The sequence below is a fragment of the Saimiri boliviensis genome, chromosome 1 (assembly GCF_048565385.1).
Source record: "Saimiri boliviensis isolate mSaiBol1 chromosome 1, mSaiBol1.pri, whole genome shotgun sequence".
Taxonomy (NCBI): Eukaryota; Metazoa; Chordata; class Mammalia; order Primates; family Cebidae; genus Saimiri; species Saimiri boliviensis.
Genome location: NC_133449.1, coordinates 187,814,277 through 187,842,113, shown reverse-complemented (window position 1 = coordinate 187,842,113; position 27,837 = coordinate 187,814,277). Strand labels below are relative to the sequence as shown.

Sequence of the window (27,837 nt, the reverse complement as noted above, 5' to 3'; positions counted from 1 at the left end):
CTTTCCTTGGTGCCAACCATGCCTGCATACCAGGGCAGCATTCTATGATCCCATGGCTCTCAGGTCGACAAACAAGAACATTAAGGTAACAGGACCAGTTCTCTTCTACACTATTGGCTCCAGAAGCCAACCCAAGGGAATTTGTGTATATATATTACATGTGTGGAATACGTGAGCATTGAAGGTGGGGGGAATTACACATTTTATAGCAACAGCTTCATCGGTGAAATTAGATTAAATCCTAATCTAAAATTTTACAGGATAATATTCACCTGTACAAATCACAGTCTAATATAATTATTTAAAAACTCATCCTTGACTTAATATATCACATATTGCTGGGTAGAGAGACTGTGATAGATACAACTCCATCTCGCAGAGCCCAAAGCCCAAAGCAAAACCAGGTGCTCTTTCTTTGCACTGGGGCTTCTATATGTGGTGTTCTGCTTCTCTGGGAAGTAAAATACTGACTGTAACTTCTGTGAGAGAAGATCACATACTATAAATTCAAATATTATTTAGGCCTACAATGAACAAAAACCATAACAAAGTTATACTTCCAAAAAGTTAATCTAGCTTAATTTCGTATGTTTGCAAAGCCTTCTTCCTGTCACTTGCTTCCAGCCCAAACACGCATACATCCACATTTCCTAGTGATCATGCATCCTGAACAATCTTTATATAATGAGTGAATGGATATAGCTTCAGTACTTAAAAATCCAAATTCTAAGGTCAACAACTACAATTTTTTCCAAAATTCTTAGAACCCCACCAAAGGCACTGCAACACAACCTGTAAGGATTCCTTATTAAAATAGAGGTGACTGTCCCATGAACAGAATCTCACTGCTCAGTGTGAGGCACAAGTTCAGCCACATGGATAGGTGGGGAATTGAGAGATCTTTACTTAGGACTCTGTCTTATTCTCTCCCTTTATATTGTGTAATGCTCCTCTTCCTTACATCTCTTGTCTAACATTTACTTTATGAGGTTGTCTTATGCATAGAAAGAAATGATCCACAAATTGAAGAAAGGGCTAGTGAATCTAGAAACTCAATATTCTCAGCCCAAGCACACGTGCTCTGATGCCACAATGCCATCTTTTTTTTTTTTTTTTTTTTTTTTTGAGACATTGTCTCTCTCTGTCACAAGGCTGGAGTGCAATGGCATGATCTTAGTTCACTGCAATCTCTGTCTCCGGATTTCAAGCAATTCTCCTGCCTCAGCCTCCCAAGTAGCTGGGATTACAGGCATGCACCACCATGCCCAGCTAATTTTTGTACTTTTAATAGAGACAGGGTTTCACCATATTGGCTAGGATGGTCTCGAACTCCTGACTTCATGATCTGCCCGCCTCAGCCTCCCAAAATGCTGGGATTATAGGTGTGAGCCACCACGCCCAGCCGATCCCATCTTTAAAATCTCCCATGCTGCGCTCATATCCCAGCTTACCTTTAATCAGAAAAGATGGGAACATAAAGGTATCTCTGGTCCCATGTTAAAGCTTCAAGAAATTGCAGGCAGAGAGTAGAAGCGAAGGATAGGGAGACATCAGGGTCAATTCTGATAGGAAATTTTTAAAAAAAATCTCTTAAAGTTAGAAATCTTTTTGTCTTATCCAAGGTGATAGTTTTCTTTTTATAGGAAAACTCCTTTTCTTGGCCTCCACCCCTAAGTGGTATGCTCTCTACCATGTAAGCTGTAGACAAATCAGGCACTAGAAATAATCCAAGGTCCAAGATCAGGTCAGAGAGGGTTTGCTTTCCTTTTATCTCTCTAATTATATGAACTGGATAAATGGAGTGCCTGCTGCAGCCTATGGGTTTTTCTTGTCTTTCCCTCATTGTCCCTTGTTTCTCCATTTTACCCTGTGACCTAGAAGCCAACTGGCATGAGAGTCAGGCCTGTATCCGAACTGATGAGCACCAGAGCAAAACACCAAGAACATCCTCCAACCATTTTCTTCAAGGAAAGTCTTTTCAGACAAGAATCTGGCAAGACATTTAATCACTACCTCAAACATTTCACTTTCCAACCAATGTCCTAAGGAATCAGAAAAACAAAACAAAACAAAACAAAAAAATGGTTCTTATCTCAAATGAGAAAATAAAATAAAAACCTTCAGCTAGGAAATTGTATTCCTTTCAGAAACGTAGACCAAATCAGAGTCTAATTTGGAATTCTTTCTTTGACCTATATTTTCCAGCTTTGTAGCTCAAGATTAACAATTAAATAACTAAAATGTCAAGCATGCATTTGAAAAATCAATAGTTCTTTTTAAAAAACCAAATACGTAAAGATAGTTTAATAAAAACAACATTTCCAAATGAATGCCAAATCTTTCTTATGTTAAAAGAGCAAAACAAAACTCCAAATCACAAGTAACAGACTCTCTTATAGTTGGCCAATAGACAGGCCGGATTGGGAAATTCTTTTACGCGGCATCCAGTGATTTCCAAAAACAATTTAATTTCAAACAACGATCCTTCCAGATGTGACATTTGGGGAGAATCGTTTAAAAACACCAGAAGTAAATGTAAAATACCAGTGGTTTCTAGTCAGTCAAACTCTGCAATTGGGATTGAACTATGCAGTTACTCCTATATATTAAAATGCTATTTATACTTTGTCTGCATGCGTAAGATGTGACAAAGGGAGTAGAAACTTAATTATACACATTCAGCCTCAGTCAAGTTGGTTGAAATTATGTTTTAAATGGTTGAAGGCAAAATTCTGATTTGAAGAAATGATTCTCTGGTGGCCCAGCCTCATATCCTAATCTCCTTTGCCTTTTAGCACCTTCTGCACTCTCCCTACCTCTGCCGCCCCCACTCCTTGGAATTGATGGAAGGAGATCAGATAATTTTATAAACTTAACAGAAAACCATCTTTCACAGGACTGCCTGTTTGCATTCTGAAAACCTATCTAGGAGAAGGCAATGTTTGACTCAAAGGAATAAAATTTTGAGGTAGCTGGGAGAGCAAGGGCAAGAGTTTTGCTAGTTTTACCCCAGTCCTATCCAATGGCTGACTCTGGACATGTAAGGCAGGGCATGATACCCCACTGACCACTGATGACTGTATCTCCCATGTTTCTAGAAGCAACTGAAATCAGACAGACATAGATTCAGATCATAGATGCACAATTAAATTAAATATCTTGGAGCAAGCTACTTAATCTCCCCAAGCCTCAGTTTCCACCGTGAGACGTTGGAATGAGAGGATGCCTCCAAAGGGACCCAGGATGGTGCCTGACAAAATTTCATCTGTCAGCTTCTCCCTGCGCCCTTCACAGAGGACCCAACTCTCTGCAGTAAAAAACAGATTTTCCACTTAATAATCACTGTGTGCCTCAGGTTCCTGGTTTATAAAATAGGGGCATTGAGTCCTGCCCAGAGGGTTATTATGAGGATAAATGAGATAAAGCATGTAAATTGCTTAGTACAGGGCCTGTTACTTAGTAAATGCTAGTAATTCACTGTCATTATGCCATCTGGTTAGACATGTTCAATATTGCATTATACACAGGGATTTATAAAAGATGTTTGCCTTTTTTATCAAGTATGGAGGGAGGGAAACTCTCTTACTTCCTCCATCCAAATTTCCTGTATTCTATGATATGCCCCATGCACTTACCACAGAAATCTCAATTATTTGGCTTAATGGAAGGAATCAGGAGTGTGGAAAATCTAAAACAGAAGCTAAGGTCCAAATTCTTGGTTTAATTCTATTATGGAGAAAGAAACACTTATTGATGAAATAACACACATTCAAATAGCTACACAATCACATAACTCCCTCAGACCTTGGCAAAATGTGCCCTGGTTTTGATAGCCTGGGAGCAGGGAAAGCAAAATCCCCCACAGGGATCCAGCTGGGAGCAGGGAAAGCAAAAATCCCCCAGAGAGTAAATGACAAGAGGAATACCCATGCTTCCTGTGTGCACAGCATCTTGGAAATCAGTCTCATGCCTTAAAGTGCAGCTTCTTTTGCTTAAGAATAGGCTTCAAGCTTCCTGTCAAGTTCTGTTGTAATTATCATCATACCTAAAATCAAATCAAAACGAGCAAGAAATCGTCAACGTGGCAATGTCTAACACGTCACTGTGCTTTTTTTTTTTTTTTTTTTTTTTTGGCTCTAAAATACCTCTCCTATTACCTGGCATGTTTTGTTTTAATTCCTCAATGATTCAATGTTTTGAGTGAAAACACTCACTCTATAGGAGATCTCAGCTAAAATGCAAAGATTCCCTTGATACGTGACAAACCCTTTTTAGTCACTGGCATATTAATGAGAATTAACAAAATAAGGTTAGTTCATTTCTTAGAAATTAGATATAAGGAAAATACCTTTTACTGGGGACATGAGAAGGGAGAGGGATGGGAAAAATAGGCAGCTCAGAGTCACAAGCTCAAATGCTTTTAGGAGCAGAACAGGCTATGTAGAGGGCAACAGGCAGTGGTAGAGCTTGTGGTATCCTAGAGAGTAAGCCTTACTTAAAGATATTCACACTTAAAACTTTTGAGAACATTGTGCTGGCTCAGAAAAATATGGCTGTTGGTTAAAATGGCTGTTGGTCCATCAGCTTGCAACCTGAGACCAAGAGTAGAAAGCCAAGAGGAGGCAGTACCATTGGGTAGTCCGGGTGAGATGCTGTAAAGGCCCATGCCTGGGTCAGGAGAAGTTAGCTGCGGATGCTGAAGAAGCCACATGTTTGTGTGATAGCTGTGTGCAGGGACCAGGGGCATACACACCTCATACCCGAGCAGAGGGTGACTCACCCCAGCGGCCAACCACCATTTGGATCACCTGTGGGAGTCCCTGGACCAATAGGACCATTATTCTGGGTCAGACACCTGGGAGCCAAAACTTCTGAGAATATTTAAGGCTTCCCAAAAAAGTCCAGGATCCTAGAGAGAGTTCACATCTGGAGAGTAGTTTTCAAAACTAATCAGTTTGAGTTCAAACATACTAGTGGGTAGAGAAGTCAGGAAAATGCTTCTTCCTCTCAGCAGGTCCCTGCTCACCCTGCCTCTGTACCTTGAGTAATTTCAGGTGAATGGGCTTAGCACATGCCAAATAGGGACCTGTCAACCTGATACTATCTCAGAAATAGAGCTTTGGACAAAGCTAAAAATATATTTTCTAAATAAAGAGATTGGACTGAGATGAAAGGGACAACAAGAAAAGAAAGTAAATAAAGCGGTGAGTTTGATAGGGTCATTCCCACTGTTAGGGCCAGCTTCAGTTCTGTACCCAGCACAGTCCCTGGAACATTGTCAGTCATCAGAAAATACTTCTGAGCAACAATATCTGAGCTTCAATTAAATCACCTATTGAGAGACAGCACTTTCCTCCAGATGCGTTTCCATTTAGCGCGGGTCTCAGGTGAAATCAGCCTCAGCTGGGTTTCCAGCAGATGTCTCTGGTTTATTTCTGCTCACAATAGAACTGCAGTATCAAAATCTACAGTCTTATTGTTTTGTTGGCTTTTGACGTTAAAAAATATCTGGTTCATCCCAGATATTTATGGACTAGCACACTGTACTGGTTACCAGTCACGCTCCGTCTGAGAAATAAAGTACACATTGACATACACGGCCAGCTCTGGGCCCAGTTGTGAGACAGGGTAAGGATTGTCATGTCTATCTCCCCCGTGGTCACCATTTTTTAATTTTACATGTTGTGACTTGTCTTATTACAGATTAATGATTACAACCATACGATTGGAAAGTGTCTGAGTGCCTTTTTCCAATTTGCTCCAAGTCGCAGTTCAGGCTTACAGGGGCTGTTTCCCTTGCACGACGTTCTCTTACCTCTGGGTTCCCCGAGTTCTCTTTGACTCTTAGGTTAATGAAGAATCTCAAATGAACACAGGGAATATGGCTGTTTTGATGTAGGAATAATGCAACCTATAAAATGTAGGTTTGATGTAGGTATGATACGACCTACAAAAACAAAAAAGAGCACTGAACTTTCGGCATTTAAAAAAAAATCTCCAAATAACATACAAAGCATGTTACTTGGGAAAATGACACAGGCATTTCATTTGCATACACATTTAGTAATAACATCGTTTACATTTTGATGTGGCTCTTTGGCAAAGGCTCACTAAAATGGTCTCATCAAAAAGAACAGGTCTACTGCTGTTGTAATGGTTACAAATAAATCTAGCAAATTACTGCTTTCCAATGTATGAATGCAGTAGGCTTTTCTATTCCCTGGTAGCAGATGGGTAATTGTTTTTGTGCCCTTCTAGAGCCAAAGTCCTCAGCTCTCTCTTCTTGAACTGAATGACCCTAAAGAAGATACTTGTAGGCTGGAGGGTAGACAAGGGCAATCACAAAGGAAATATAAAGGAATAAATAGTGTGATACAAGGGGAGCCTTTCGGTATCCCTAAAATCAACTGTAGATGAGGATTAACTGAATTTATATGTATTTTATGCATGCGCGCATGCACGCACACACGCGCACGCGCACAGACACACACACACACACACACACACACACACACACACACACACTTCAATACTAATGAAACCTGAAGTTCCTTTTATTTTGGAAGATAAGAAACTGGTCAGTGACGGTTCAAACAGACAAGATGCCATGCACATGGGTGCAGAGGGAGAGTCCTGATCTATTGTTATTCATCTCTGGCTGCAGGACTCAGGTCCTGAAACTCTAGAGTTGAGCTTTTCTTGATGAAATTTTATGGAAATGCGGTTACTTCCTAATGTACTTTCTCCAACAAAAAATTTAATGTCTTGGAAAAAGAAAAAGCCTTGATAAAATATTTTCTAATTTTCTCTAGGTCTTTTTGTTTGTTTTCTTTTGTGCTTGTATGTTTTGTTTTTTGAACTAGGAAAACTTCTTGAGAGACAAATTAAAGGGTTTAGAATGAAGAGCATTTGAAATATTCTCTAGTTACTGGCAAAAATATCTAAAATACATTACTTGATTCTGGAATTTCTTTTACAATGTGTACTGCTGACTTTGAACTGACTGCATTGCATGAGCATGGCAATGCAAAAATACTCCACTAAACTGTAGGTGCATGAGCATTTTAAAATCAGCTTTATTGAGAAATAATCTACAAACAATAAACTGCATCCATTAATCATGTGCAATTAAATAAATTCTGATGGTTTTAGAAACCTGTTATACCACCACCATAACCAAGACATAGAACATTTTCATTACCTTCCAAAATTTCTATACTCCTTTATCCCAACTTCCACCTGTAGCCTCCAGGCAACCACTAATCTACAGATTAGTTTGAATCTTATATAAACGCAATTATGCAGTGTGTACTCTTGTATTTGGCTTCTTTCAGTATAATGATTCTGAGTTTCATCTACTGGTGCAAGCAGCAGTAGTTCTTTTTTATTGTCCAGTAATAGACCATTGAATGACTGTATTCAACTTTGTTGCTCTATTTTTGAATGTTTCCAGTTGCATTTATTTTGTTTTATTTTGTTTTTGTTGTTGTTTTGAGATGGAGTCTTGCTCTGTCGCCCAGGCTGCAGTAAAATGGTGTAATCTCAGCTCACTGCAACCTCTGCCTCCCAGGTTCAAGTGATTCTCCTGCCTTAACCTCCTGAGTAGCTGAGATTACAGGAACCTGCCATCATGCCCAGCTAATTTTTGCACTTTTGTGGGATGGGGTTTCACCATGTTAGCCAGGCTGGTCTTGAACTTCTGACCTCAGGTGATCTGCCCACCTTGGCCTTCCAAAGTGCTGGGATCATGGGCATGAGTCAATACACCCGGCCACATTCATGTTTTTTATTGTGACTTCAGAGTGTTGTCTACTTTAGTGCAGGCAGAACCAATTTACATCTCTCCAAAATGGGATAACCAAGATGGTTTAGTATATAAAAATTATAAATTGTCCCATCTGGCCTATTTCTTAATCTGATTATGTCTCAAAGATATGAAGTCCTCATCCTTGCATTCAGGGCTCAACACAATCACCAAAATTGCCCTTTCTCTACTTTCCAAAATAGCATAACAACTTGACTGATGCAGCTCTCTTATCATAGAAAGACATTTCATGTGGAAGCACAAAAGAGCCCATATAGCCAAGACAATCCTGAGCAAAAATAACAAAGCTGGAGACATCACACTATCTGACTTAAAACTATACTACAAGTCTACAGTAACCAAAACAGCATGGTACTGGTACCAAAACAGACATATAGACCAATGGAATAGAACAGAGGCCTGAGAAATAATGCCACACATCTACAACCATCTGATCTTTGACAAACCTGACAAAAACAAGCAATGGGGAAAGGTTTCCCTATTTAAGAAATGGTGTTGGGAAAACTGGCTAGTCATATGCAGAAAATTGAAACCTGGCCCCTTCCTTACACCTTATACAAAAATTAACTCAAGGTGGATTAAAGACTTAAACATAAGACCTAAAACCATAAAAACTCTAGAAGAAAACCTAAGCAATACCATTCAGGTATTGGGCATGGGCAAAGACTTCATGATTAAAACACCAAAAGGAATGGCAACAAAAGCCAAAATTGACAAGTGGAATCTAATTAGACTAAAGAGCTTCTGCACAGCAAAAGAAACTATCATCAGAGTAAACAGGCAACCTACAGAATAGGAGACAATTTTTGCAATCTATCCATCTGACAAAGGGCTAGTATCCAGAATCTACAAAGAACTTAAACAAAGTTGCAATAAATAAAAAACAACCCTATGAAAAAGTGACTGAAGGACATGAACAGACACTTCTCAAAAGAGGACTTTTATGCAGCCAACAAACATATGAAAAGAAGCTCATCATTACCAGTCATCAGAGAAATACAAATAAAAACCACAATGAGATACTATCTATGCCAGTTAGAATGGCGATCATTAAAAAGTCAGGAGACAACAGATGCTGGAGAGGATGCGAAGAAATAGAAATGCTTTTACACTGTTGATGGGAGTGTAAATTAGTTCAACCGTTGTGGAAAGACAGCGTGGTGATTCCTCAAGGATCTAGAACCAGAAATACCATTTGACCCAGCAACCCCATTACTGGGTATATACCCAAAGAATTATAAATTATTCTACTATAAAGATACATGTACATGTATGTTTATTGCAGCACTGTTCACAATAGCAAAGACTTGGAACCCACCCAAATGCCCATCAATGACAGACTGGATAAAGAAAATGTGGCACATATACACCATGGAATACTATGCAGCCATTAAAAAGGATGAGTTCATGTCCTTTGCAGGGACATTAATGAAGCTGGAAACCATCATTCTCAGCAAACTAACACAGGAACAGAAACCCAAACACTGCATGTTCTCACTCAAGTGGGAGTTGAGCAATGAGAACACCTGGACATAAGAAGGGGAATATCACATACTGGGGCCTGTTGGGTCTTGGGGGGCTGGGGAGGGATAGCATTAGGAGAAAAATACCTAATGTAGATTATGGGTTGATGGGAGCAGCCAACCACCATGGCATGTGTATACCTATGCAACAAACCTACACGTTCTGCACATGTACCCCAGAACTTAAAGTATAATTTAAAAAAAGAAAAAAAGGAACCCCTTTCTTTTAGTATTATTTGTCAAATCTCTACTCCACTATTCTGACGGGAGGATGAAGTCTTGGGGTCTGGGCCAAGGTGGAAAGGCAGGGGGTCAGGGGAAATACTTAGAAAAGGTGGCAACCTTCAACTACTTTCTCAAGGTCTGACTACTCGTGTTTCCATCCTATGTCAAACAGATTGATCCTTAGTTATACATTTCCTCTAAGCAGTCTTCTTGTTTTCATTATGGGCATTACAGCTTTCATACTCACATACTACAGTCCTATTAAACAGTTGTTGAAAAGGTTCCATTGTTTAGCAGTTTGTCTGAGGGAGTTCTCCTCTCCAGTACAGTTCTGTCATTCAATATACCCACTTCAGATATCATCCACTTCATTGGCTTCTGATCAAAATGCTTCCCGTTCTTCCTGCTTCAGGCTCCTATGGCACTATGTCTCCCTATCATGACACTTGCACATTTTGTCTTGTAAATTAATAGTTTATATGTTTGTCTCCATAACTAGGAGAGTTAAGGATTGGGATTCGCCACAACCTTCAGCTTGGTGCTGGAGAGAGTAGACCAACAAAGGCATGGAAGCAGCGAAGTTGAGGACTGTGGCCTCCGGCTTGAGGAATAGTGTTCAGTTTGGTGTGGCTCAAAGATGTGTTTCATGGGGCTAAGATTGGCCATGGCTTAAGTCAGCATGAAGTGTTAGACTTGACTCTGTAGCCACAGAGAGCCATAAAATTACTGAGATCATATTAGATAGGTCAAGTTTGCATAAAACAGTCCAGTCGGGAAGGGAGATAGTTGAGAAGATGAAAATTATATATCGATCCAGTTAGAATGGGCAATACAGGATCCATGGGATGGTCTGGTTCATCCATCACCAAATTTTCCTTTTGATCTTCACTTTTCATGATGAGATGACCAGTACTATACAGCCCCACTTAGCTACTTGTGAGTTCATTTCTTAACTAATGCATTCAAGCCCAGGAAACAGCTTAGACCAAATTAAAATATCTGGAAGAGCTGTATTTAGGATTATCTTATGGTGGAAATGAACTCATACCAAATCTTTTCCTGAGATTATCTTTCCAGACATTTGGTCCTGCTTTTTAAACTAACGGAGAAGAATTCTGGGATTTCAATTATGTTTCATCATGCAATTATTTAACTGATATGTATTCAACTACAAACAATTAGCAACATAAAACAGTCTTGGAATAATGTAACTTAAAGTACTGTAAGTATTTTACTTTGTGTTTAAAAGAAAAATGTTCTCTATTGACAGCACTTCTGACACCAAATGAGTGGATTTTTTCCCCCACAGCAACAACCAGTTCTCCAATTCTCCAGACAACTGAGTGCTGTCCTATGCTTCAAATCTGACACTAACCACCCAGATTCAGAAGCCAATCACAACTACTGGGTCACCAGGTTACTCATACTTCTGTCAACTTGGCTAGAAATTGGATTTCCCAGGAATTCTATGGAAATCCCATGGATTTCCTCCCTTCATGTTCAATAATTTGCTATAACAGGTCACAAAACTCAGAGAAACACTTTATCGTGTTATTTATGTTAGCAGTTTACTATAAATGATACAGATGAACAGCCAGATGAAGCGGTACATAGGGCAAGGTATGGGGTTCAGATGGCGTGGAGCTTCTGTGACCTCTCTGGCTGTGCCATCCTCCCAGCACCTCAATGTGTTGGCCAACCTGGAAGCTCGTTGAACCCTTTCATTTGGAATTTCTATGGCGATTCCATTACATAGGGATAATTGATTAAATAATTGAACATTAGTGATTAGCTCAATCCCCAGCTCCTCTTCCCTCCTCAGAGGTCAGTGAGTAGAGCTGAAATTCCAGCCTGCTCATCAGGCCTTGGTCTTTCTGGCAGCCAGCTGGAATCTGAATCTTTAAGTTGTCTGGGGATCCCAGCTACCAGTCATTCTTTAGCATGCAAAAAGATACTCATCACTTCCAGGGATTCCAAGAGTCTTAGAAGCTCTTGTTTCAGAAACAGAGGGAAAAGGACCAAATACCATTTTAAGAGCTGCTATCTTTCAAGAAGTTATAAGGGTTTTGAGATCTCTGTGTCAGGAAGTAGGTGCAGAGATCAAGTATACATTTCTTATTATGCCATAGCATTGTAATTTTATGCTATGCAAAGCAAAGCCATATTCATTCCTAATATTAATGCTAATTCCAACTACTAGTTTATTATAATACAAAACTGTATTATATGCATAATCTTTTAATATCTTTTATGAGTTATTTAAGGAATTTTCAGAAAGTAATTTAGTCTGCACTATTTTACCTTTAGGGCTGATTTTATTACCTAACCCAGATTAAGTTTTGACTCTAGAGCTGGTATTCTTTCTTATTACTTTTTAGTATAAAAATGACACAAATTCATGATCAAATTCAAGCCATTAAAAAAGTATAGAAGTTACTGTAGAATCCCCTAATTTGACCTTAGTGATTATCATTCCAGGCATCCATGTACACAGACATACATAAGTAGACATGCATATGTTTTCACAGAAGTGAGATAATTTTGTGCAAGTTGTTATTTGTAGAGATACATTTAATTTACTTGGATTTGACAAAAAGACACCAAAGTGAAACTAATAATTTTGCTGAACTTCAGGATAATATTTATTCACTAAAATTCTAGTTTTAAAAAGGAACCACTGAAGTTTTTTTAAAGGTAATTATTAAAGGATTTGCAAAACATTAACTTCATATTTTAATTTTACACTGCTTCATTTGACTGTTTCACATGAAAGGTAAGGAACTTAATGTCATTAACTTCTTTGTACTGTTCCTTCCCTTGCCAATTTTGATAATTAATTTTATATTCCCTTCTGTATAATTTTTTTTTGAGACAGGGTCTCACTCTGATGCTCACACTGGAGTGTGGTGGTGCGATCACAGCTCACTGCAGCCTCAGCCTCCTGGGCTCAGATGATCCTCCCACTTCAGCCTCCTAGTAGCTGGGAAATGCAGGCATGTGCCACCACGCCCAGCTAATTTTTATATTTTTTGTAGAGATGGGGTCTCACTATATTGCTCAGGCTCAAGCTGGTCTCAAATTCTTGGGCTCAAGCAATCTACCTACCTTGGCTTCCCAACGTGCTGGGATTACAGAATTGAACCACAGGGCACAGCCGCTATAATTTCTATAGTTATTTTGCTTCCTATGATGTAAGTAGATTAATTGTCAATATTTCAGTACAAACTTGATATTTTTTAGCTTTTTGTTGTTGTCTCATTCCTTGATTGCTTATATTAGCTAATGTTTTTCAAACAGGATCAGAGGTAGAGTGGCTACATCATGTATTTACTAAACAGAGATATTTTAGGGAGTAAAAGAAGAGCTATTAATATTAGCAAAGACAATAGGTATATCATAGGACTACTCTAGGGAAAACAGTGCTTAGAATCACCCTAACGCCAGATATGGTATATTTCATAAGTTCTTGGATGCTTCAACTCAGAACTTTCTGAGCCATTTAAATGGTGCCAAATGGCCCCATTAGCAACAAATCATCTATTTGAAGAAAAAATTTGGCTCTGCCTAAAAGCCCAGTAGCTCTCTTCCTGGGGCTAACAGTATACATATACCTTTTTCTGTGGAGATCACCATTACGCTAATCAGATTTTCAAAGACTATTGTTCCATAAACATTTCTTACCAATTTCTATTGTACAAGGGGATGCTTGTATCAAATTCTCTGAACTCCCCTATAAATAACATCACAAAACTATACTTTCACACTACAAGTTACCACTTCGTATCTTCTGTAGAATTAGTATAAGAAATGAACAAATGTGGAGTGTGTCTGATATTTTGTAAAACTACTAGTAATGACTTCCATTTTAGTTTTCATTGTATCTTTTACTAAAATTCATGCAATAATTTTAGTGCTAGGAATATTTTTTTCCATCTGACCACCTGTCATACTTCCTTCTATAAACTCTGTTAGTTATTGAGTTGTGTATTACACAGTGCTTTCCTTTTAGTCTGGACTATCAGAGAGGTCATCTAGAGATATTTGAACCTATCTGAAATATAGGTATTCTAGTCTTGATTTTCTGAAGCAACTATGTCCATTTCTCTTTTATCCAAACCTCACTTAAGGTTCTCCAACAAATCAGCCTCTTTTCTTGGTCCTTACTCTTTCTCCCCTGCTTTAATAGTGATATTATGACTATTTATTTTAAACAGTAACAATGAATGGATGGATGCCAGGTTATATGCAATAATTAGGATAAAAGTTAAATATCCACTTCCCTTTGTGTTACACAAAACCTGGGCTAAAACACTGAACATGAAGTGTTCCTGACAGAGAAAAGACATTAACAGAAGAAAAAGATGCTGTGTGGAAAATAATATAATTCCAATAGTGGCCAGAAAAATAATTGAAAACATATGAAAAATTGGTGGATTCAAGTTAAAAGCTTTCCCTAAAGTGTTCAAGTGCCTGTCTATATCTAGCCTAAATCAACTTTCCCAGGAAACTGAGAGGACAAAAACAAAATTGCGATGAGCCCTGATAGACTTTTATGTGCACTTACAGAGATTTAGTGATTAGCTTTTTGTAAATGTCTTTTACCTCGATGTTGGAAAAGTAATGCCACACCAGCAAAATACTATCTGAAATGTTACAGGAAAACTGTTGATCTAATTCTTTGTTCTTCAGCTACCTCACACTTACCAACTTCCTCTTTGCCTTCTTTTGATAGCGCTTTCCTGGAGTTGGCTGGTCCTGGCCAGGCCCTCCACAGACAGGGCACCCAGCCCTCACATAACCTCCTTGGGTACCCTTCCACTGCCCCCCTTGCTCTGTTATGCCATGCCACTGAAAGCTACAGACTACACATTTGCTAAGGTGGGGGGGGGGGCGGCTTTCTGCTGTTTCTGCCAGAGCTATGGTCTCTTCTTTCTGTTCCTTCTCTCCATCCCCCACATATCCACTTCTATTTGAAAAAGGCCAGGCCGGGCACGGTGGCTCAAGCCTGTAATCCCAGCACTTTGGGAGGCTGAGGCGGGTGGATCACGAGGTCGAGAGATCGGGACCATCCTGGTCAACATGGTGAAACTCCGTCTCTACTAAAAATACAAAAAATCAGCTGGGCATGGTGGCACGTGCCTGTAATCCCAGCTACTCAGGAGGCTGAGGCAGGAGAATTGCTTGAACCCAGGAGGCGGAGGTTGCAGTGAGCCGAGATCGCGCCATTGCACTCCAGCGAAACTCCTTCTCAAAAAAAAAAAAAAAAGAAAGAAAAAGAAAAAGAAAAAATAGAAAAAGGCCAAATAGGAAAACCCTGGACTGGAGAAAAAGACCAAATAGGAAAACCTTGGCAGCTGGGGCAGTAGCAATAACCACAAGTTGGAGATTGCTCAGTTTTCCCTGGAAGTTTCAGACTGACCATTGTAAAATCAGCAAAAAATAAAATAGGTCTTATCTTTGTTCAGACCCATGTGGATGTGTTTTTTGCTTCTGCTGTGGCTAGGTTGTATGTGCTTCACTAGAGCATAGCTTAGGAGTAAGACGCTCAAAACCTAAGAATATGAAGTATATTGCAGGTTCAACTGAAGTTCAGCCACAAATACAGAGGATGGAGGAAGCTTTGGAAAATATAATATAGAACATCTTTGCCTTTTTATGGTATTAATTTTCTCCCACATCCCTTTCAGTTGTTCTCTCCATGTCTTCTGGCCTCGGTGTCTGCCTGTTTTCTTCTAGCGTTTTCCAAAGGAAACCTTCTGACAGGGTGACACGAATGTCTTCATTTATGACCCATGCCATTTATTTTGCTAATATGCTTAGTTAAATACTGGATTTGGCTCATACTTTCCATATGAAATTTTATTAAATTCGCTATTTTCAAAGTAAAAAGAATAACTCCTCATTTTAAACTAAAAGTCTGCATTTAATTAACATTTCAAATATAAATAAACACGTAAAAATTAGTAAGGAACATTTAAATGTCTTGAAAATTGTTGCGTATGCTTTGTACTTTCTCTTAAGTCTTTCTTGAATTTCCCAAATATTTTTAAAGTCACTTTTCAATTGTTAGAACCTACCATATAGCTGAGAAAAAGAAGGATCAACAACTACTTAGTTATTTTGATCAATGTAGACAGTTTATTGGCATAAGATGGTATAGAATAATAGAATAAAATATTCCACTTCAAATAATACCCTTTTATAAAAACTTCAGTCACCCAGGGAGTCTCTATTTTCCCTTTTTGCTTGATCTATGTTAACTGTGGTTTTACTTATCTAAAATCTCTTTTTGTTTCTGGTAATAGAAATCATAAATGTGTTTCCTTCTGGTTTTGATTTCTCTCTATGCAAGGTGAAAGTCCCAATAGTTATAGTTAAAAGTAGGCTGATTCTAAGACATACACACTTACCAAGTTTTCTTGCCCCAAAGGAGACCACACAGACAGCTTGATTTGTTTCTGTTTTCATGCCACCTGGTGCTACTAAAGAGCTTATTGAAAAAAGGTCATTTAATTCCAACAAAATTTCTTGCAGCTGCAGGTAACTATGTCTTTTCCATTATTCAGTGAATATTCTTCCCTAATTGAATCATTAGTAATTCCCCAGAGTGCCTAATCTCAGCATCTTTCACTATTCTATTTCCCAGAATCCAAATCTCTTCATTTTCTGAAGATCACTTTGCCTCATACTTAGAAGACTGAGTCCATGTATGAGCTCTACCAATTCCGCATTTCTCTACAAATGCCATTTGCCTTTCTCTAACTTTCCTTCATTCCCTTTTCTCAGAGGCTAACAACTCCAATTATACCCTTAATCTCATCTTCTACTGCCTCCTCTGTGATTTTTAGTTATCCCATTTTATGGTAGGCCTATAATCTTTTCCTCTCTGCCTAAGACCTCTCTATCCTATAAACAACAACAAAACAAACCTTTCTTCCACTTTGCTTATCTCTCAAGTTTCTTTTCTGCAAGTTTTTTGGAAGCGTATTGTTCTTTTCCTTGACATAATTTTTAACTCCTAACAATTTAGCCTTTACCCTTACCATTTCTTTGGAACTAACCTCTCAAAAGTCACTGGTATGGAATCCACTGATAACTCAATCCAATAGCCTTTTCTCTTTGTAGCATCTGACAAGGTTGATGACACCATATTTCTGGAAACCAGAAATGTTTCCAGATTCTGAATGGAATCTTTTGTCTGCATGCCCTGTTTCTTTAACTGCAAATTTGAGCCTTTCTTTATGTTTTCTGGCTATAATTTCCCTTGTCCAATATCTTTACTATAAATATTCTCCCCCCATTTTTCCCCATATATTTTTACATACTCCCTTTTAATAGAATTTTCCTGGTTTAAATTTTTTTTCTGTGTGAATAGCTCTGTAATGAATGAATTGCATTTTTAGGCCTATATTTCCTGTTTTGGCTGGACTTACTCATTTAAATTCTACAATTATCTCAAACTCAACAAATCCAGAACAGAATCAATGTTTTTCTCCTTCCCTAAATTGTCTTTTTGGATTAATGTATACATGTACATATGTATACATATACATAAATATACACACCTATATATGTATACATATATTATGAATATATATATATTATGAATTTATATTTACACATCAATTCTTTTTTTTTTTTGAGAAGACTTCTCACTCTGTCACCCAAGCTGGGGTGCAGTGGCACGATCTCAGCTCACTGCAACCTCTGCCTCCCAGGTTTAAGCAATTCTCCTGCCTTAGCCTCCTGAGTAGCTAGAACTACAGGCATGTGCCACCATGCCTGGCTAACTTTTGTATTTTTAGTACAGATGGGGTTTCACTGTGTTGGCCAGGCTGGTCTCAACTCCTGATCTCATGATCTACCTGCCTTGGCCTATATTTTTATTTATTTATTTATTTATTTATTTTTGAGATGGAGTTTCGCTTTTGTTACCCAGGCTGGAGTGCAATGGCGCGATCTCGGCTCACCGCAACATCCGCCACCTGGGTTCAGGCAATTCTCCTGACTCAGCCTCCTGAGTAGCTGGGATTACAGGCACATGCCAACATGCCCAGCTAATTTTTTGTATTTATAGTAGAGACGGGTTTTCACCATGTTGACCAGGATGGTCTCGATCTCTCGACTTCGTGATCCACCCGCCTCGGCCTCCCAAAGTGCTAGGATTATAGGCTTGAGCCACTGCGCCAGGCCTATTTTTATTTTTTAAAAAGCCATGATCTAAAAGATTTCATAATATATATGTACAAAAATTGAGAATATTATCTAAAGGGTTATTTTAATTTATTGACCTATTTTTATTTTATAGTATTCCCATTCCTTCTTATAGAACCAGATTTCTAGCTAATATTTTGCTTTCAGCACTTAGAACTTCTTTTAACATTTTTTTTTTTTAGAGAAAGCCTGCCAAAGATGAAAGATGAATTATTTTACCTTTTGTCTAGCCAAAGATATCTTTATTTCATCTTCAGTTTTGAAGGATATTTTTACTGGATATAGAAATCTAAATTGACACAGTAGTGTTTTTATTCCTCCTTTTAACATTAAAAAATGTCATTCCATTGTTTCCTGGCCTCCACTTTTTCCTGAGGAGGAATCATCTGAAATTCTTATCATTCTTCCTTTTATTGTTTGCTTCTACATATTTTTTCTGTTTTCACTTTCAAGTTTATCTTTGGTTTTTGACAGTTTCACTCTGATGTTTGGCTAGCTCCATTTAACAAAAAAGACCTTCTGCTTAGATTTTTCTTAGATTTTTGGATATGTTTATCTCATTAATGTTAGAAAATCCTCAGCTGTCATCTCTTTACCTATTTCTTTCCTCCATTTTTTTCTCTTGCTTTTGGACTCCAATTATATACATATATTAGGCCATTCCGTGTGTTCCCTTTTTTTTCCTTCATCCATTTTTCTCTCTGTGTTAACAGTTTGGATCATCTTCTCTTGAGATTGATTCTTTCTTTGGTGTGGGCTTTGGCTGAAAAATTTATTAAATTAATATTTCATCTCTGATATAAGGTTTTTCATTTTAGGATTCCCTATTGTTTTTTTAAAATAATTTTCTCTCTACTTTTTATCTCTCTACTGGGATTTTTCCTATATTTACTCATGCTATTTTCCTTTTCCTATAGATCCTTTAACTTACTTAGTACAATTATTTTTAAATAATTTTTTATATATATTCAGTATTATATCTAGGACTGGTTATATTTAGTATTTAGTATTGCACTAATGATGATAAATCCTATTTTCCACATATGTGTATGTGTATGTACCTGCACTTTGTATAATTTTGATTAAATGTTGTATATTGTGCTTAAGAGGACAGTATATTCCGAGGTAAATTATACACATACTCAGAAGTAAGCATGCTGTCCCTTCTGTCAGGCTGTCAGTATAAGTGGTTGTGCCAGTGTCGTTTGTCGTATAACAGGGTTTGAACTTTGTTTTTGCTTTAGTTATGTTCAGTACACTACGGGCTTTAAATTTCCCTGGTGGAAAACTGCCCTCACCTGTACTTGGCATAAGGCCTGGATACAAGAGATCATCTCAGTTTTCCTGTTGCATTTTTCTATTGATCTATATGCTCCAAAACACAGAAGGAGTCTCTTTTAGTGCGTCTACCCCTCCATCAGCATTAGACTGTCTTACCTGGTACTCTGTGCAAGGCCTTTCTATAGCTCTATCCTCAGATTTAGACAGGCTCTGGGTTCCTAAAATGATGGAGGCTTCCATCAATGCCCTTCCTCTCCCCTGTGTCAGATTGTCACCTCCTATCACTGAGTGTAAGAACCGGTGAGTAGGAGAGTATATATAGACAGTCCCTGAATGCCTGCACCTTAGAGGGGTTTACATTCAGCTACTCTGCCCTTTTCTGGTGGCAGACAATTAGGTCTCATATAAAGTTTGGAGTTTGGAGGATTTTTCTTGGTACTATTGATCTATCTTTAAACTTAGGGAGGTGTTTTTGTTCATCTATTTATTTTGCAGCTTTGAGTCTCTAATGGGCTCAAAAATTATGATTCTGTAAGCGATTCAATTTGTTGTCATTGTTTAGGTGGAAGCAATGATTCTTGCACTTTTCTCTATCTTAGACAGAGGCTGAATTTCTCTACTGCATCTTATCATTAACTCTCCCTTAGATTTGGTTCTCCTAAGAACAAGAAAACTAAGAAAAGAATTTGAGTTCAAGTAGTTTATTTGGGAGGTGATATCAGAATGCCCCAGTAATGTAATAGAAAGAGAGACAGGTAAAAGAATGAAGCCTAGACAGTGTGTTAACAAGTGACTGTGGTTCAGTCCCTCTGGGGACTTCTGGAAGACTGTATGAAATCAAATTTGGTGAGTAAGCTGGGTATTTATTCACTAACTCTCATCTGCAATTGATGAGCTGCTCTGCTGTGGGCAGATCATACTAGATCAAAAAAGGCAAAGAATCACAAGTGCTCCCAGTAGAAAGTTGTTCAAGTGTGGGCAGGCATAATCGTGTCAACAATGTCTGTTATAAACTTTCCATTGACATTTATTACTTTTCTTCTCAAATGTATGGGTGTACTAGGGTCTGATGTTATTGAGAGGAAGAATTATATCTGATTTGTCTTTGTATTCTCCCAGCATAGTGACTTGGATATAATATTCAGAAGGCATTCAATCAATATTTATTAAATGAGAAAATATAATTTATATAGTACCAATATGAAGAATTCTGGTTAACTCTTCTCTATTTCATCCCAAGCCCATATACTCACCCCAATCCCGATTACTCAAATAATATAATTTAATCTTTTAATTGCCAAAAAGATAAAGTCACCAGACTGGTGGGGATATTTTTTTAGTCACGTTGATTTTCCAGCTAACTTAAGCATAGTATCATTTTAAAATATGATTTCCAATTCTAAGCTTTATGTAACAGATATTTTATATTACTTGCAGCCAACAATGATACGACGTCCACCAACAGTTGTTTGCTACATTTGTGGTCGTGAATATGGAACAAAATCTATCAGCATTCATGAGCCACAATGTCTGAAAAAATGGCATAATGAAAACAACTTGCTGCCTAAAGAGTTGAGGAGACCAGTACCTAAAAAACCAGAAGTCAGAAACATTACTGGTAAGTTCCTAGAAAAAAAGATTTGAGTGCATAAGGGGAGACTTTTCTCTCTAAACTAATAAGAGCAGAAGTATTGTTTTTTACTTGTTCAAACAACCAAAATCAGCAACATTTACTGCCTTGGTTATAGCCAAATAAGAAATACAGTTCTAGGATGCCTGTCCGAAGTATTGTCTTCTGATGCTGAGACATAAAGACACTATGTCCTGGCAATACTGTGCAAGAGTGGGATCTATGGGAATTTACTGTATTTCCCAAAGTTACTTTCACATATCATCAAACCCTTTGAATTTAAAATAAATAATAAAATACTTAAAATAAAAATAAATTAAACTTTAAAAAAATATGAAACTTGGGCCAGGTACAGTGTCTCATGCCTATAATCCCAGCACTGTGGGAGGCCAAGGCGGGTGGATCACAAGGTCAAGAGATCAAGACCATCCTGGTCAACATGGCGAAATCCCATCTCTACTAAAAATACAAAAAAAAAAAAAAAAAAAAATTAGCTGGGCATGGTGGCGCAACCTGTAGTCCCAGCTACTCGGGAGGCTGAGGCAGGATAATTACTTGAACTCAGGGGCGGAGGTTGCGGTGGGCCGAGTTTGCACCATTGTACTACAGCCTGGGAAACGAGCAAAACTCCGTCTCAAAAACAAACAAACAAACAAACAAACAAAAACGTATGTATATATGTATATGAGAAACTTTAAAAAAAAATCCTTGGAAACATCCAAAGTCATGCTTCCAAATATGAATGTGTCTTATTGTTCACAGAGCAGAGGTACCAAACTCGAATTTTCACCAGGTCCACTCGTCAGTGTACTGTTCTGTGCCTGCAACAAAGGGGAGGTGGGGCTATGATGAGCTGGGGCGCATCAGCTCACTCTAGAGATAAGCAGCTGCCCAGTTCCCACTGGTGTTATCATTAAGAAATTTAGTCCAATGTGCTTGTATCTTTCAATAACACAAACTAGAAATCTAGATATCTGTATAAAATGTCTAGTTTTTTGTTTTGTTTTGTTTTGTTTTTGAGACGGAGTTTCACTCTTGTTACCCAGGCTGGAGTGCAATAGCGCAATCTCAGCTCACTGCAACCTCCTCCTCCTGCGTTCAGGCAATTCTCCTGCTTCAGCCTCCTGAGTAGCTGGGATTACAGGCATGTGCCACCATGTCCAGCTAATTTTTTGTATTTTTAGTAGAGATGGGGTTTCACCATATTGACCACAATGGTCTCGATCTCTTGACCTCGTGATCGACCCGACTCGGCCTCCCAAAGTGCTGGGATTACAGGCTTGAGCCACCACACCCAGCTTTTTTTTTTTTTTTTTTTTTTTTTTTTGCAGTTAATTATTTGTAAATCATGGTGCAAACCAAATGAAACTGAAGCTATGCTGCCGTGTTTGGCCTCATCACAAAGCCTGTTGCTTATTCATTTAGGGTGTAAGGATAGTTAAGGGAATATTTTTGCCATGCAAGCTCAGGCTCGCTTATCACATTTTTACCATTGTCATTTTCTCAGTGGATTTCCTAAACCATCTCATAGGACGAGGCTGGTTTTAAGAAGAGTATCTTTCAGTTCATCCATTCTTCTATGTAACTGTAGATTTGCAATGCTGAAAAGTACCTTGGAGGTAATTTAGTGTCAATTAGTCCAAAACACTTGTGTCAGCGATGCGACACAAGGAGACTTTTGTAACAACCCACAAAGTAGAGCCTAGATTGTATGATAAATTCTAGATGCTGCTGGATCCCAGCTATTCACAGTCCTTGCCAAAAAGAGGACTTTACATACAGGTGGGAAAACAGCTGAAGATGAAAACAACCAGCTACTGAAATTAAAGCACTTTCTACAAACAGATTGTTTACCTCCTTGAAACTTTCTTCCCAGCAATTCTCATTTGGTGTCAAAATCTGTTTCCTTCCCTTCTGATCTTTGTTACTTTCTCTGCTTGAGCATAACTACCGGCAGGCTAGAAGTAAGAGGACTGATTGGTCTGAAAGCCCTGGTGGGTACGCTATTCCGTTACTGCCTACAGATGAAAAAGATAGGTCCTGTAACTGCACCTCCCTGAAGTCTTCCTCTCAGTCCCATGTTATTTCTATCTCTGAAGATGCCCTTCCTCTCTCGGTAAAAAGAATTCACATTGCCGTTTTTGTCCCATGAACTCATTGTAGTCATAGGGTTCAAATAACCCTTCTTCTTGGTCTGAAGTTAAAGCCCTATGCAAAAACACTTAGAAACTGATGAATCACCTCCAAGTGAGAGTCAATGACTACTCTGGAATTTTTGAGTTCATATTAAAACTCGTATGAGTAACGCGAAAGTCAGTGTCATCCTTTTCTTATTTTTCAAAGCACTCAAAATACACATTCAGATCCTACACAGACAGTGACATTTGTTTTATCCGAAGAAGAAATACTAGACTTTGCTGGGGTTTAAATTCCCATGGAGCAAAAAAGTGAGCATTATGAGCAGACATGTTAAAAAAATTTAAGGTTCACGGTGGTTGTGTGAATCATTCGATAGAAATCATCTGAGAATTGCCTAGGCTTTAACAAAGTAATCTCTGCTGTGCCGAAGATAAAAGCTAAGTAATATGTTTTTGAGTGCCTTGTTACTTTTCGGGGGCCTATTTTCAGTGATTCTAAGACATAGTCAATTTAATGTACTAAAGTCATTCTATTTAACTAAGGTTTATTAAAGCTAAATCCCACGTTGTTGCTCTAAAGTAAATCCATATGCTTTTTTTCCCTACGTTCTGCCAATGAATATTATACACTTCTCATCTGTCTTTGTTATTTTCTTAAGGACGCATCTTTTTGTCAGATTATTCGGTTTGCATTCTCCACTTTGATTACTTAAAGAATCTCTGAGTTTACCACCATGAAGACATAAGTTTGGGAGATATAATTCATCTTAATTCACTCTCAACTGTCAGTTTTGGCTTCTAAAAAATTTCCACTGAAGGAGTGCAGAAAAGGAAAACACGAATACATGCTAATTCCCCGTCATAAGCTTATATTTAGAGTCAACTGAAAGAAGGCCAAAAGTTATATCTGCAAGATAATAATGTGTGTGCAAGGATGTGAATAATTAGTGAAGAATGCGTATCATGTAAAACAACATCTTTCCCTTTTTAAAATCCAAAGACTGAAAAGCCTCTGCTTGGTTCCTAGTTAACTTTACTCAAACCTTGAAAGAGAGAGCAGCACTTCTTTCTTTTTTGGAGGCAAAAGTAATATGATTTGTTTAAAATACTCAGTCAACAGGTATTTCCTGAAAATATTTTCCATAGAAAGTAGAATATGGTTCTCCTGAATAAAAACTGATCCATTTTACTATTTTCTTTCCCTTTTCTTTTTTGTTATCATTTTTCTTTTTTTCCTTTTCCTTTTTTCCGTTAACTTTCCAGCCAAAGGCTTCTATGATCTGGACGCTTTAAATGAAGCTGCTTGGACAAGTGCCCAGAGCCAGTTGGTTCCCTGTAATGTTTGTGGGCGTACCTTCCTGCCAGACAGACTGATTGTTCACCAACGATCTTGTAAACCCAAAGCCGCCAAGTAAAGCCCTTTTCTCTCTACTGAAGTGTTACAGGAATTAATCCCTTTGAAAGAGATTGGGATAGAATGGGAAGGAAAAAAAGGAGGTGATGAGGGGAAATGAGAAAAACTAGAATTGACCAAGGGCTGGTCTAGCAGGGGAGGCTCCTTGGTGTTGCAAGCGTCGCTCACTATTACGCAGTTGGGCAAGTGCTCCGGTTTTAACAAGCAGCTGCATATGCATAGGCACGCTGGGGACCACTTCACACTTTTGTCAGGCAGATTTACAAGCAGGCTGCCTCTCATCAGAGCTGGGATTTTTGTCTAAAAGAAATTTTGGAGCCAACAGTCCCCATTTTTCTTCCATTTTCTTTCCTGAACAAGAGTTTGAACTTCACAATTAGGACTCTTACTCAGCGCAGAAGGGCTTTGGAGGCAACTTCAGGCAACTCCATCCCAGGAAGAACTGGATTTCTTCCCATCCCTGTGCTTTCTGAAATAACCTGTCACTCGGCATGTTCTTTTATCCAGGAACATTTTATGAGTTATTGACTGGGGGTGGGGTGGGGGGGGTTCTTTTCTCAATAAGATTGTTCAACAGCAGAGACATTCAAAACATGACTGAGAACTCAAAGTACTGGAATTTTCATATGTAACTCACTGTCCCGTTCAGTGGCAACAAATGCTACAAGATATTTCAGAGCCAGTGCCAGCCTCCTGTGTGGGGAGACTGCTGTGATATGATTCAGAATAGGTAGAGGCCTAGCTCCTTCCTTCTTTAGGAGAAGTTCAGCTTTCATTCTTTATGCCCGTCATCGGGGTTAATAGGTGTTTTATTGTTCTGGTCTAAATGCCTGCCAGAAGGTTCTGTGCCTCCCCACCCAAGACTCATGCACAGTAAGTGGGTTGTGAAACTGCTTAAGTGTTTTAGAATCCTTGAATGCGTATTCATCAAGGTGGGGCTCTCCTGGGAGGACGCCAGGGTCAGGGAGGGGCTCTGCCCAGGAAATTCTGCTCCCCCAGGTTGTGCTGCTCTGCCTGGACTCCCAGCGGTTTTGCTTGAGATCTTTGTTCATTTTATGGCTGAATTCCAGGGCCATTCTAGCTCCACTGGGTTCCTGCAAGCCTCACATTCATGACTTTACACAGCATCCTCAGATCCAAATTACACAGGCAAATTTATTCTACCTAATACTTTGGTCATACTTCTACTTATTATACAGGGTTAGGTTAGGATAACTGTGCCAATCATTCTATTTTTTCCTGCCTACTCCAAAGGAAGCAAGAGATGACCTTTTTTGAAGTCTTTAGATAAAAATCTTGTGAAAAAAACGTGGCACTTAATGACCTCAGTTGATGATTTAGCTGTTTTACCTTATTAACCAAAATGACAAAAACATCAAATAGATGTTGAGTGTCCTGTGGGTCAGGCACTGTGCTAAGTGCTTCATATACATTACCTTATATACATATCATGTCAAGTCTACAGATAGATATCATTATTTTTATTTTACAGATTAGAAAACTGACATTTAGTCTAAATAGCTAACTCAAAGCAACACTGAACTTGAGTTAAGGAATAGTGAAGGTAGCAAACTCAGGACTGCTGGACCTCTAATACCAAACTCATCCATTGCTATTTGTATGCTAGATTTCATCACTAATAAGATTGTCTGTGCTAACACAAATGATCTGACAAATCTGAAACATTCTGTACATTATTTAAGTAACTAAGGCAAATGCGGATCTTAGGATGCTTGCATTTCTGCTTCTGGTTTGGGTTTAACTCAGACTGAGCTGAAAACAAGCTTGAAGTGCACAGCATTTTGGATTTGAAAAGACACTGCTGCATTTTGCTGATGTTCAGAAATCAAATAGCAGGGAATATAAAAATTCTGACCTCAACTATGAAATGAGTTGCCACTCAGGTAATAATAAGTGACTTTTGAGCATGACAAAAATAAAAATGAAAAACCCAACATCTTTATGTGTATAAAGCATTAAGTCTGTGAATTCTTGAAGTGACTGAAAAAGGATGCGCTATTGTAGAAAGCATCACATCCAAGGGAACTGCGAGCCAGCTTAAGACGCATCAAGGTGCTAGGTATGGGGATTCTGCAATGGCTCCACCTCAGCTGCCATACAGATGTTCCATGGTGTTAAATCTGGAGCAAGCTCAGTTTTAATGACATTAACCCAAGAGTTCTGGTCTATTATTAAGGCAAGTCATTAAAATCTCTCCATTATTAGGAAAGAGGTCACATTCTCTCTGCCAATGGCCCTCCCGCAATGAGTTCACATCTGTGCAGCTCTTTGTAACTCTCAAAATAAAATAATTTCTTTAACAATGCTTGGCACCTCCGTGAACTATGAATTTGAACTTTGAAATCGTTCCCATAGATACTGTTTTAGAATATAAAGAGCAGATACTAGATGAAGGTACTTGGAAGTCTACACTAACCCAGGCCATTATTGGTGTGGGATGTAATGCTGTTATAGGCATCAACAACAATGGAATTTCCTCACCATTCTGTTACTCGGCATTGCACAAAGTTTAACTGAATTCCTCTCTAGTTGAAGTTATAGGAAGAATTCCAGAATCTCTTGATGCTCATTTGCACATTGAATTAACACCAAACTATTAGGGTCCATCCTACCGCATGGGGGCTGACCAAGCGTGTCCTAGTCAGGGGCATGGACTGGGGAAATCTCTTACTCTGAGTAAGTATGTCAATCTCTCAGATCCATTATGGGGGCTCTTTTATTTTTCCCCTTTCCTTTTTTTTTTTTCTTAAGACTAGTCAAGTGCAGTAAGTAGTGAGAAGAGTATGGGGGCTCTTTAGACAGCTTCATTATAGTATTTCCTTTTTTAAAACTTTTATTCTAGGTTTAGGGGTACATGTGCAAATTTGTTTTATAGGTAAACTGTATGTCACAGGGGTTTGGTGTACAGATTATTTCATCACCCAGGTAATAAGCATAGTACCTGATAGGCAGGTTGGTTTTTTTTTAATCTTCTCCCTCCTGCTTCCCTTCACTGCTACCCTAAAATAGGCCTGTTGTCTATTATTTCCCTTTCTGTGTCCATCGTGTTTTTGTTGTTTAGCTCCCAGTTAAAAGTGAGAACACAGAGTATTTGGTTTGCTGTTCCTTCATTAGTGTGCTTAAGATAATAGCCTCTAGCTCCAACCATGTTGCTGAAAAAAACATGACCTCATTCTTTTATATGGCTGTGTAGTATTCCATGGTATATGTACCACATATTCTTTATCCATTTTATTGTTGATGGGCATTTATGTTTATTTCCAGTCTTTTCTTTTGTGATTAGTGCTGTAATGAACATACATGTGCATATGTCTTTATAGCAGAACGATTTATACCTAATAATTGGATTGCTGGGTAGAATGGTAATTCTGTTTTAAGTTTTTGAAGAAATCACCATACTTCTTTCCACAATGGCTGAACTAGTTTATATTCCCACCAAAAGTGTATAAGCATTTCCTTTTCTTGCAACCTCTCCAGCATCTGTTATTTTTTGACTTTTAAATAACAGCAATTCTTAATGGTGTGAGATGGTGTCTCATTGTGGTTTTGATTTGCATTTCTCTAAT

General features: G+C 38.4%; 1 protein-coding gene across 1 annotated transcript; it reads left to right on the top strand.

Moving 5' to 3' along the window:
• ZNF475 (zinc finger protein 475) lies at positions 1-24,267 on the top strand. The gene is made up of 3 exons (XM_003920659.4): positions 1-85; positions 20,506-20,686; positions 24,100-24,267. Exons 1-3 carry the CDS (start codon positions 53-55, stop codon positions 24,249-24,251), a joined length of 366 nt encoding a protein of 121 aa, XP_003920708.1. The 5' UTR covers positions 1-52; the 3' UTR covers positions 24,252-24,267.
• Positions 24,268-27,837: the final 3,570 nt, after the last annotated feature.

Bases quoted from the DNA above. Each gene is read 5' to 3' on its own strand.
- ZNF475 (XM_003920659.4), top strand. From the start codon at position 53: ATGGCTCTCAGGTCGACAAACAAGAACATTAAG. The intron at 86-20,505 runs GTAACAGGACCA...TATTACTTGCAG, and splicing joins CGACAAACAAGAACATTAAG to CCAACAATGATACGACGTCC. The intron at 20,687-24,099 runs GTAAGTTCCTAG...TTAACTTTCCAG, and splicing joins AGAAGTCAGAAACATTACTG to CCAAAGGCTTCTATGATCTG.